Here is a 12,054-nt window from a genome sequence, read left to right as displayed (position 1 = left end):
TGGATGTTCCAAATACTGAGTGCTCTGGATGTCAGTAAAGCTATGAGACTGGATAGTTTTGTTTGTGTTTTTGGTAAATTGTAAATCTGTTAACCTAGGATTATGCAGTTAAAGTTTTTGTATAGGTTCGAAAGGCCAAGATACAACTTTTTTTATCATTTTTGGAGTGCATTTTTTTTTGCGTTTAAGAAGCATGCAGATAGATCTCTGAGTAAAATAGAAAATTTTTGATATTCAGCACAATCATGTAGTACTGCACTATTACACTATTCTGCTTTTGTACTTATCATCTTCTGGTTAACACATGGTTTTTTAAGAGTGGTGAGGTCTGAGTAGGATGAATTCCTTTTCATCAGGTAGAGGTGGGCAACACAGAATATTTAGTAGGGTGTTGCTACCAACCAAGGAGCACAGAGGGTGGGAACCAGGATATGTTTAGACAGTTGAGCTTGGCAAGTGCAAGAAGAATGATTGTTATGGGAGATTTTAACTACATCAGTATAAATTGGGGAGACAAAGATGCACGTAACAATAAGGGAATGGAATTTCTAGAATTCTCAAGGGACAGATGTCTTAGGCAACATGCAATAGAAGGAACAAGAGGTTCAAGAGTTTTTGATTTGGTCATAGCATCAGAAGAGTTGATAATAACTCAGATGACATCTCTCCCACCAGTTGGAGAGTGTGACCATGTGGTTTTGACTTGGAAAATGAATAGACATGCAGGGGGAGTATCAAAGAGATGGGAACATATGTGGAATTATAAGGCAGGTGATTATAATAGTCTTAGACATCAACTTCGGGAAGTTTCGTGGAGGGAGGAATTAGAAGGCCGGGATATCATTAGTGCTTGCGAAATTGTGAAGAAATATTTGTTAGCAGCAATAGTAAGCTGTATTCCACAAGTAAAGAAGAGGACACAATTTGATGCAAAGTGGATAACAAACAATATTAAACAGGAACTGCATGTGAAAACAAGGCTATAGAAGAGATGTAAGGAGACAGGGGAACAGCAGATGCACGAAGAATATAAGACACAGGCCAGTAGAGTGACTAGTATGGTAAGGAAGGTGAAACTGGAATATGAGAAGAGATTGGCCCTGAGATCCAGAGAAAATCCTAGGGAATTTTTTGGCTATGTGGCCAGTAGGAGGAGAAATGATTGTGGAAGAATGACATTTGGGATAAAAATGAGAATGGAGTGACTGATGCAGAGGACAGTGGAATTATTCGATGAACACTTTATTGGAGTATTTCATCCTTGAGAAATAAATTTTAATACTAGAGGGATAGGGCAGAATCGAGGTTTAGAAATGCAGGAGGAGAGTGTGTTCCAGATACTGAGTACTCTGGATGTCAAAAAACTGTGGGACCGGATGGTATTTCACCACGAGTTTTGAGAGAATGTGCTAAAGAACTGACAGCTCCTTTGACCTGGCTTTTCAATGAAAGTCTGGCTATGGGAAAGGTGCCCAGGGAATGAAAGGAAGGTAAGATAGTGCCATTGCATAAGGGCGGTAGCAGACTGGAAGTGTCTAATTATAGGTCAGTTTGTGTGTCATCAGTAGTTGTTAAGATCTTGGAGAAATTATTTAGGGACCATATACAACATTGGGCAGATGAGGGTAATGTTATCTGTGAGAGTCAACATGGATTTGTGAAGGGGTGCTCTTGTTTTAGTAATATGCTAGCTTTTATAATAAAGTTACAAGAGCAGTAGATGAGGGAAAGGCATATACTGCCATTTTCTTGGATTTAGCAAAGGCATTTGACAGTGTGCCATATGATAAGCTGATATTTAAGTTGCAGCACATGAGTCTGGATGTTAGGATGGTCAACTGGATTCAGGATTGGCTTTCTGATAGGTATCAGAGAGTTGTGTATGGTGGTGCAGTTTTAAGGGGGCAGAGGGTTACAAATGGGGTCTCACAGAGCTCAATACTGGGACCTATATTATTTAACTTTTATATCAATGGCATTGTCAGTGGATTGCATTAGGATATTCAGTTGTTTGTGGATGATGTGAAGCTCGGAAGGGTTATTAGTAATAGTGTAGATGTGGTAGCTCTACAAGAGGATTTGGATAAGCTAGACAGATGAGCAAATGAATGGGGGTATGTAAGGTCTTGAGGTTTGGGGCACATCGATGAGACGCTGCATACTCTATTGGAGGAGATGTACTGGAAGGAGTACGGGAGACAAGAAATCTGTGGTTGATGATTGATAGAAACCTGAAATTCAGGGGACATATTGCAAAGGTAATGAAGGTAACGCAGAGGATTGCTGCAATAATGAGAAGGACAATGACCTGCAGAGATAAAATGGTTATCATTCCGTTGTATAAGATCCTGATCAGACCACACTTAGACTATTGTTCTCAGATTTGGTCGCCAGGATTTGAAGGGGATAAATTAACTGTTGAAAGGGTACAAAGGTGGATAACAAAGATGGTGTTGGGACTGTACAATGTTAGTTATGAGGATCAGCTGAGGGAGTGTGGACTGCAGAGTTTGGTGGATAGAAGAAGGAGGGGTGATATGATTGAGACTTTTAAACTGTTGAAAGGTGGTTACAGGGTTGACACTGGGGAATTCTTTTGCTTGGTTGAACAGCGGGAAGGAGTCATGACAAGGGGCCATCCCTGGAAGTTAAGAAAGGAAACTGTGAGCAAGAGGGTGAGGAGTGGTTTCTTTGCACGGAGGGTGGTTGAACCGTGGAATGCATTGCCTGATAGAGTATTGAAAACGAGAGCAGTTATTGAGTTTAAGGAGTGGTATGATAGATTTTGTGTTTCCTAGGAGGGACCTCCCATGATGAGTCTTGTTAGACTTTGTGTTTCCTAGGAAGGAACTCTGCGATGAGTGTATTGACTCCTTGGAGGCCAAAATAATAATAATAATTTTAATGCTGAAGTACACCTATATATTTTGATTTCTTATTTTCATTTTCAGGCAAATATATATATTTGCCTCAAAATGAAAAGAAAAAAAAAATATATATATATATATTTTTTTTTTTCAAAAATGCAGCCATCTACTCAGATCTTCTCAAAGTGCTCATTTTCCACAATTTTATGCTCTATCCTACAGGCTGAGGTTAAATTGACAAGTCTTCTTTTTTTGTGCTTCACTTATACATTATGAAATGTGAATGCCCTGAATTACATTGATTGAAGTGTCCAATGAAAAAAATTGCCTAAAAGCTTGTGAAAAAAATGAAAATGGCTGACAATGAAGCCCAAAACAGTTGAGATGGGGCAAATATAAACTCGTAATTTTTATGTGAGATTATTATTATTATCACCAAACTTCCATGGAATTAACTCATCTTTGTTTGCAAAAATATAGAGATCCATTATGTTATGATGAGAATTGAATTCATGTCGTTCTGTCAAAAGACGTGCACCCTGGCATTCTTCCAACTGCGATACAGAGATGCTCATATGTGTTAATCATCAACTTCCCTCTTCATCATCTTCTGAAATATCTGCCAGGAGTATTCAGGAATTTTCACACTGCTTAGTTACTCTTCTTTGAACATTTCCATAATATCTTCATATCACGGAAACCAAAGTGATGGACAAAATCTTGGTATAGCAGTGCATATGCAACTGCTGTACCAAGATGGGAGGGAAAAAAATAATAATAATTCTTCCAACACTTAGTTTCTCTTCCTTCATTAAGCTTTAATTCAAGAACTGTATAGTGCTTACAAAGATTTTATGTCTTCATAGAATTTACTCGAGCTTTACTTTCTTGTATTTCATTTATTTATAACATCATATATGCAGTTGTTTATGGACTTAAAATACAACTAAATACTTTTCTTTTGAGAAATTTCATTCTCAAGAATAACTATTGTTTTCTGTGATGATTACAATTAATTAAAAAAAAAACATTTGTGAATAGTAAGGGCTTATTATGCTAATATTTCAATATAAGTTAGTAACATGTGAACCATAAAAAATAAAATTAATATTTTTTATTGCTTCTTAACATGTTATCCTATAATCAAATCACGAAGATCACTAAATAAGTTTTCATTTGCTTGACGTAACATAAATAATTCAACATTTCGAAAGAATCTGCTTTTTTAAGTGCTTTTATGATAAAACTACAATCTTTGTGATTCATATGTAATATATTTTCACACAGCTAATGAGATTGAGGACAAAGACTTAATATTCATATCTTGTTTATTCCTGTGTTTTAAATTAATGAAATAACTTTACTCAGGAGAAATCCCTAAAATGAATAACATATGTGAAAGTAGATCATGCCATGAAACTTTGATAGTAATTGTTTACTAGATCGGTTTATTATTTTTTGGTAGGTGGGCTCATTGTACTGTAATATTCAAACTGAAGGTTCACGACATAATTGATTTATAATCTAATTATTAGAGTCTGCACTTTCAAAGAAATCAGTTATTTCATTCGAGTATCATATGATTTAATAGATTTAACTTAATACAATTAATTTATTATATAAGAGCCCCTTTAAACATATTTACATTAAAACTTCTTTCCAAAGAATTGTACAGTAACTGTTTTCTACAGTTAAACACAAAATCTTTGCACATGGCAAAGCTAGATTACAAAGTGAAACTTTTTTTTTTATGTTTTTCATCTTATTCTCTACCTTTGGTCCCTATTTTTTCATGCTTCCCAAACTACCTTCTTGTGATCAAGAGTAGAAATGATAGTGTGTGTTGTATTTTGTTTACATTTAGCATGTAGTCCAGTGCGTCTTTGTAGCCATAAAAACTATAGGCAACATCATGTTGGTGACGTTTCTTCTAAACTTCATGTTTGCTGTCATAGGAGTTCAACTTTTCAAGGTAGGCTCGCATGCTCTAACCTTTGTCTTACAGATTTTCTAATATTTAATACCTCCCTTGTTTACCCTCTAGTACGTAGTCAAGTGCGTCATTGTAGCCGTCAAAACGATAGGAAACATCATGTTGGTCACCTACTTGCTTCAGTTCATGTTTGCTGTGATTGGAGTGCAACTTTTCAAGGTAACATGCTTGAACACTGGCTCATCCAGTTCTACATTTCTCAATGTGTTGGCATAGTCACTAGTGCAATAGATTTAAAAATTCAGCTAAATGCTAAGAAGCCTTTATTTGTATAAATAGTTTTGCTGAAACTGATTCAGTTTTAGTTTTGCTGCTGTAGTTATTATTTTAGCTTTTAGTTAATGCTAGCATCCTACATATTATATGTTCAAAGTAATTAGCTAAATCACTTATATATTTTTCTCATAAGCAAACTCTGCATGAAATTTGCAAATTTGCTTTTTTACTGTGTAGATATCACATTTGCTTTACAGTAATAATTAGCAAAATACTTTTGTTAGAAATAATGATAAAGATATGATTACAAAAAATATTTAAATATATATTAAATTCCTACTAAGTTGTCATTTTGGAAATGTATTCATTTCAAATTAAGTTAATAATTTTCATAGATTTTATTTTGTTTCTGTTTCTTTTAAAATTCATTATTTTATTTTATTTTTTTAAATTCAAGTTGGAAGATGTTAATGACACAGACACGCACAAATGCACACATACATACATAAATACATACATAATCTATATATATATATATATATATATATATATATATATATATATATATATATATATATATATATATATATATAGATAGATAGATAGATAGATAGATAGATAGAAATATATTTACAGATTAACAGATTCTTCCAAACTTACTGATTAATTATTATCTCTAGGGAAAATTTTTTAGCTGCAATGATGGATCCAAAATTACAGAAAAAGACTGCATGTAAGTTATTAATTTTCACTCTTTTCTGTACACAGTGCTCTCTCAATTATCCAATCACTTTGGGAAATAATTTTGATAGTTTCCTGACAATCTGGTGTGTGTGTGTGTGTATGTGTGCCGTTTCAGGAGTCATTTTATAGACTAGCCCATTTCAAAACTCATTATATGAGATCTGAAATGAGGGATTATATGAGATAATTGAGAGTTCACAGTATATTATTCTTTTTCTAATTGTATCATTATCATCTCAGTCATCACGGATTTCAGTTTGTGCTTTGTGAGATGCAGTCATTCATGAAGTAAAATTATTATAATGATCATCATCATCATTATTATACAATGTATATGTGTGTATGTGTGATAGAGTCTGAAGACTCATCATGAAGAATCAAACTATCCACACAGTACCTATCATACCTCTCCTTGAATCCACTGACAAACAATGCACTTAGAAACTGACTCTGGCAACTTATTCCACTCATTTGCCACTCTCTCCAAATGAAAAATCTACTGCTTGCTAGCAATACTCGTACTCAATTTCCATGGATAACCTCTTGATCTGCCCCTCTAGCCAAGTTCTGAAATATTTTTTCATTTACAGGATGGTTAACTTAACACGTTCGCTGCCAACTACAAGTGTACTCGTAGTGGGTAAACCTGCTTCACAAGCCAGCTACGAGTATACTCGTATGACGCTTACCGCCGGGAACAAGATTATTGTAGTGACCTTGAAGAAGTGAAAATGCTTGGCTTGTGGGGCTAGCATCAAAACTGTGTATTCTCATAGACCATATATGCTCTGTACAAGCCAACTACGAGTATACTCGTAGGACATTTACCTCCAGTAACAAGATTATCGTACTGACCTTGAAGAAGTAAAACTGCTCGGCGTAGGGGAACAGACCATGCCAAAGTAGCGTGGCAGCGAACGTGTTAATTAACTATTACCTCAGCCAATTTTGCATCACCAGCAAACAACTTAATATTTCCCTTCAAATTATTTTCTGTATCATTTATGTAGAAATCAAACAGTAGAAGTCAAAGTGCAGAGACTTGTGGCACACCACTAGTCACCTACTTTCTCCTGGATGACTGATTTCTTCTGCTCCTCCACAAATACCAAATTATTATATTATTATTATTACACCTTCCACGTGGAGTCGGCAGACTCATTGTGTGATGGTCATTCAACTGACAACATATTTATCATATGGAATCTTAAAGTCCTTAACACTCCTTGCATTACAACAGATTCTGGTAATGCATTCCATTCACTGACAATTCTCCATGTAAAAAATCTACTCCTCACACCCTTCTTCACTACACTTTTACATAACTTTCAGTTATGATCTCTGGTTCTTCTACTCCCACCTTCTACTCTTTTTATAATCCCCTCTGGTTTAATCTGATGAAATCCTCTTACTAACTTAAATGTCTCTATTATATCACCTCTCTTCCTCTTATTCACCAAACTCTGTAATCCATATGCCGGCCTGGTTGGCTGAGTGGTTAGCATATTCTCTCTCCAGCCAAAAGGCTGCGGGTTTGAATCCCGCTGTGGGCATGGATGTTTGTGATTGTCTGTGAAAATAATAGTGATGGTGGTGGACAGTAGATGGCGTTGGTGTAGATGATGAGGTTGGGTGATGGAGATGGAAACAGAGACTTGTAAAGTAGGTGCCCTCCCTTGAAGAGTCTCTTGACTCCCTGGGAGGAGTGTAAAATAATAATAATAATATATCTCTTCAACTTCTCTCCATAGCCAGCATTCCAGAGTCCTGACATCGTCTTTGTCACTCACTTCTGGACTCTCTCCAATGTCTCCACATCACGTTGAAAACCAGGTGACCAGATCTGAGCACAATAGTCTAAGTGTGGTCTGCCCAGTGCTTTATACAGTGGTACAACCACTTCTTTATCTCTACATGTTAGACTTCTTTTTATCATAGCAGCACTACGATGTGCAGCATTTGCAACACTAGCAATATACCCTCTAAACTTCAGTCCACTTTCAACCATCACTCCCAAATCTCGAGTCTCATCTACTACCTGCAGTATGGCACAGTTGATATAGTACACATGTTATATTTCTGCACTTCAAAATGCAACACCTTGCACTTATTGATATTAAAACTACAACCCCACTCCTTTGTCCAAGTAAAAAGTCTGCTCAAAACTTCCTGAAGGGAATTAACATCAGCAGTCCTACTTGTAATTCTTTCCAACTTTGCGTCATCAGCAAACAATTGATCTCCAGTCAGTCCACGTGATCTATCATTTACAAGCAAGTTAAACAGTAGGGGCCCCAAGAACAGAACCCCAGGCCAAACCACTGGTTACCCTCCTTTTTTTTTTTTTTTTTGAGACACTGCTCCATCATACATAACCTGATGGTTCAGACAGCCAATCTTACCAATTCATCTCACCAATGTACTATCTATTCCCATCCTCTGCAGCTTTTACACCAACTTATCATGTGGTAATCTATCAAACGGTTTTGGAAACTCCAAGAATATCACTTTATATGATTCTCCCTTATCTAACACACTTGTTACCTTATCATAAAATGCAAGTAAATTGTAAGACAGGACGTACCCTTTACAGATCCATGTTGACCATCATAAAGAATGCTATGTCCATCAACTCAATCCTGTATTCTATTCCTTATCAATCTCACCAACACTTAGATCACATCTGCAGTTATACAGAGTGGCCTGTAGTTGGAGACTTCTGTCATGCTTGTGGAGTGGTACTATTTTGCCTTCTTTCCACTCCTTAGGAACCCTACCTACTGCAAGATTTTTATTAAATAACCAGGTCAGGGGGCCTAGCCAACTGGGGGATTGTAGAATCCCATATGGTTGGAAGGAGAGTGGATGTATGTACCTATATGTGTAGGTTTTCTGTAAATGGAGAATGCCAGGGATCCATCAGGCTGGCATGTAATCAGAGTGTCTTGGAAAGGTAGACTGTTGTTGTTTTCCTTTTCTAAGATAAACTGGATCCTGGGATGTTGATTGTTTACATGTGTTAAGAAATTGTGAAGTGTATCCAGACCATCTGAACAAAAGGGAGAACACATCATCTGTGTATCATAGCCAGACAGTGGGTTTATGTGGGGCAGAGTTTAAGACTTTTTCTTCAAAGGTCTCCATGAAGAAGTTGGCCAGGGGATGAAGAAAGTGAAAAAACCATGGCTGTCCCCTCTATCTGTTTGTAGAATTTTCCTTTCCAAGTGAAATATCCTGAGTTCATGATGAACTGAAACAGGGTTGAGATATTGGGAGAAATATGGTTTGGATGAGGTCTATCTTTGAGTGGGACATTAGTGAATAAAGAGGAGACATCAAAACTGACCATTATACCAGTGTGCTGGAGTGTGAGGTTTTCTATACTGGCTTTAAAGTAGGTTGAGTTTTTTTTGTGTGAGGGTGTGTTGCCAGCATATTGTTGTGTGAGCACTTTATCTAAATGTATTGCTGATTTGTATTTGGGTGAATCAATGCCATCCATGCGATTAGCCTAGTGGCTTTGCGTTTTGCAACCGTATGCCTGGAAAAGGCGTGTGTGGGTTCAATTTCCATCGACGACGTGAGGAGCTTAAGGATCTTCCTCAGCCATAGCTGTGGTTTTATCTGTGGTTTTTCATCCCACAAGCAGGCAAACTGGCCCTGTTAACACACACAGATTACAGTCAGAAATACTGACATAGCCATAGGTCTGATTCATCAGCTATGCCAGTTCCAAGTCTGGATAAATTTTTTATTTTTTTTGGGAGGGGGGGGTGGACTGAGATGGTGCCGTACCTTCTCTTAAAAAGGGGACTCATGGCCATTGTATCATCATATGAAATTACTACTAATGCCATCCACAATGGGATGTAATGGCACATTTTGCTCACGGATTTTTGGTAGTTTATATATCCAAGTTTGGGGGGAAGGATCTAAAGTTATAAGATTTTAGTTTGTTTGTGACTTCCATATGCCAAGAAGTAACCTTTTTAAGGAGCCTATGGAGTGTTCTCATCTGTGTACTGTGGGATCATACTATAGGGAGGTAGGTGGAATGATTTTTCTTTTCTCTTATCAATGATTCACTATACAAAATTCAATCTTTATTCTTATACCTTCACTCTTTTAGACTCTGCTTTTTCTTCCTTTGCATTATCCCCTTCTTTTGCTTCTTTGTCTCCAACCACTGAATCTCATGTTTTGTTTTTCTGCCCTACCTTTTCCATTATTATCTAGTCATCCTCTTTGTTTTATACTGTTTCATGCTTGCAGTCACTGCTGCCATTGGCAACAGTAACCTCACCAATTACATTTTCATGCATTTCATATTTCAATGCACTGCTATCATTTTTCTTATCATGCTTCTGGTTCATTCTTGAAACATTTACAGCTAACCTGCTCTTCAGTTAATTTTGCTCCTTCCATAAATTTGTCATTCTGTGAAATGTATACAGTTCACACATACTGCATCAAATAAAAGTATCATTATTTTATTATTAGTAGTTATATGGGTATCTCCATGCAGTCAAAAGACTCACCTTGGGAGACCCAGACTACCAATTATTCACACAATACCTCTCATACTACTCCTTAAACTCATTCACTGTCAGGTCACTCACAACAATTCTGGCAATCCATTCCACTCACTTACTACATTCCAAGCAAAAAATCTAGTCTACACACCATTACTTGCCACACTCTTACACAACTTCCAGGGGTCAGCACTAGTTCTCTCTCTATTCATCATGTATAGATAAATTTTCTTTTTATTGATCTTATAGAAAACCTGAACTCTTGTAATAACTTACAAATTTCTGTCGTGTCCCCTCTTTTCTGCTTATCAACTAAACTTTACAACCTGCACACCTTCAACCTTTCATCATAAGGAGGATTCCGTAGAGCTGTCACCAGCTTGGTCACTTATCTCTGAATCCTATCCACCAATTCCTGATTCCAAGAAAACCAGGTGACAAAATCAGTAGAGAGTAGTCAACATCTAGCCAAATTATAGCCTTATAAATAATAAGGCTGCATCTTCTTCTTCTGCTGCTGCTGCTTCTCCCACTTAAGTGGGGGAAGTTCACCGTTGATAATGAGTCTCCTCCATGCCTTCCTGTCTTGGGCTGTCACCACATCCAAGTTCTTCATCCTCAAGTCCTCTTCTACCAGCTCCCTCCATCTCTTCTTTGGCCACCCATGCTTCCGCCTTCCTTGCACATCCATCTGCATGACCCTTCTTCCCACATATTCATCCTCCCTCCTCCACATGAACATAACCAAACCATCTCAACCTTGCCTCCTGTATTTTCACTCCTAAGTTTGTAACTTTCACTGTTCCCCTGACCTAGTCATTTCTCAGATGATCCTTTCTGGTCACACCGCACATCCACCTAAGCATTCTCATCTCTGCTACTTCCATCCTACTGATGTTATTTTTCCTCAGGGCCACAGTTTCTATAGCATATGTCATAGCTGGCCTCACTGCTGTCATATAGATTTTGCCTTTCAGATTGATCGGCACCCTCTTATCGCATAACACTCCAGCCATCTCCCTCCAGTTCCTCCAACCCGCTTGTATCCTGCATCCCACTTCATTCTCAGCTCCTCCATCTTCTTCCACTGTTGAACCTAAGTATCTAAAGTCTCTCACCTTCCTGATGACATTTCCTTCCAGCTCCAGATCTGTCTCCTGTCTGCCGCCCACTGTGCAACACATATACTCTGTCTTACTTCTGCTCAGTATCATACCTTTCTCTTCCAGTACTTTTCTCCATCTTTCCAGTTTAGTTCCCGCTTCTTCTCTTGAATCTGCACACAGCAAGATGTCATCTGCATACAACATTGTCCAAGGTGCATCTTCTCTCACCTCCTCTGTTACCACCTCCATCACAATATTAAACAGAAATGGACTTAATGCTGACCCTTGATGCAAGCCAACTGTTACTTGAAAACTTTCTGTCTGTCCCAGACAGGGCCGAACACTTGTCTTCACATTTCTGTACATTTCCCGCACCAACCTGACATATTTCTCCGGAACCTTCTTCTCCCTCAGACACCTCCAGACTTCTTGCCTTGGCACTCTATCGTATGCTTTCTCTAGATCAATAAATGCCAGATGTAGTTCCCTTTGTTTATATATATATATATATATATATATATATATATATAAGGCTGCATATATATAATTAATAGATGATAACCTCCCTATCTTTATCTGTCATTGTGTTCTTAAAC

The 12,054-nt window shown here is 37.4% G+C and overlaps 1 protein-coding gene across 1 annotated transcript in view; it reads left to right on the top strand.

Moving 5' to 3' along the window:
• The window catches only part of LOC150108907 (muscle calcium channel subunit alpha-1-like), a 1,617,925-nt gene that overhangs the window by 1,029,899 nt on the left and 575,972 nt on the right, over window positions 1-12,054 (top strand). Inside the window, exons 26-27 of the mRNA XM_090414483.1 lie at window positions 4,732-4,839; window positions 5,757-5,809. Coding sequence (XP_090270609.1) covers window positions 4,732-4,839; window positions 5,757-5,809 — 161 coding nt within the window. The remainder of the gene's footprint in view (window positions 1-4,731; window positions 4,840-5,756; window positions 5,810-12,054) is intronic.

Source organism: Typopeltis vanoorti, chromosome 2 (genome assembly GCF_054136105.1).
Source record: "Typopeltis vanoorti isolate ZY-2024b chromosome 2, IOZ_Tvanoo_1.0, whole genome shotgun sequence".
NCBI classification, from domain to species: domain Eukaryota; kingdom Metazoa; phylum Arthropoda; class Arachnida; order Uropygi; family Thelyphonidae; genus Typopeltis; species Typopeltis vanoorti.
Note: the sequence above shows the minus strand (reverse complement) of the source record. Positions and strands in the feature narration are given on the sequence as shown.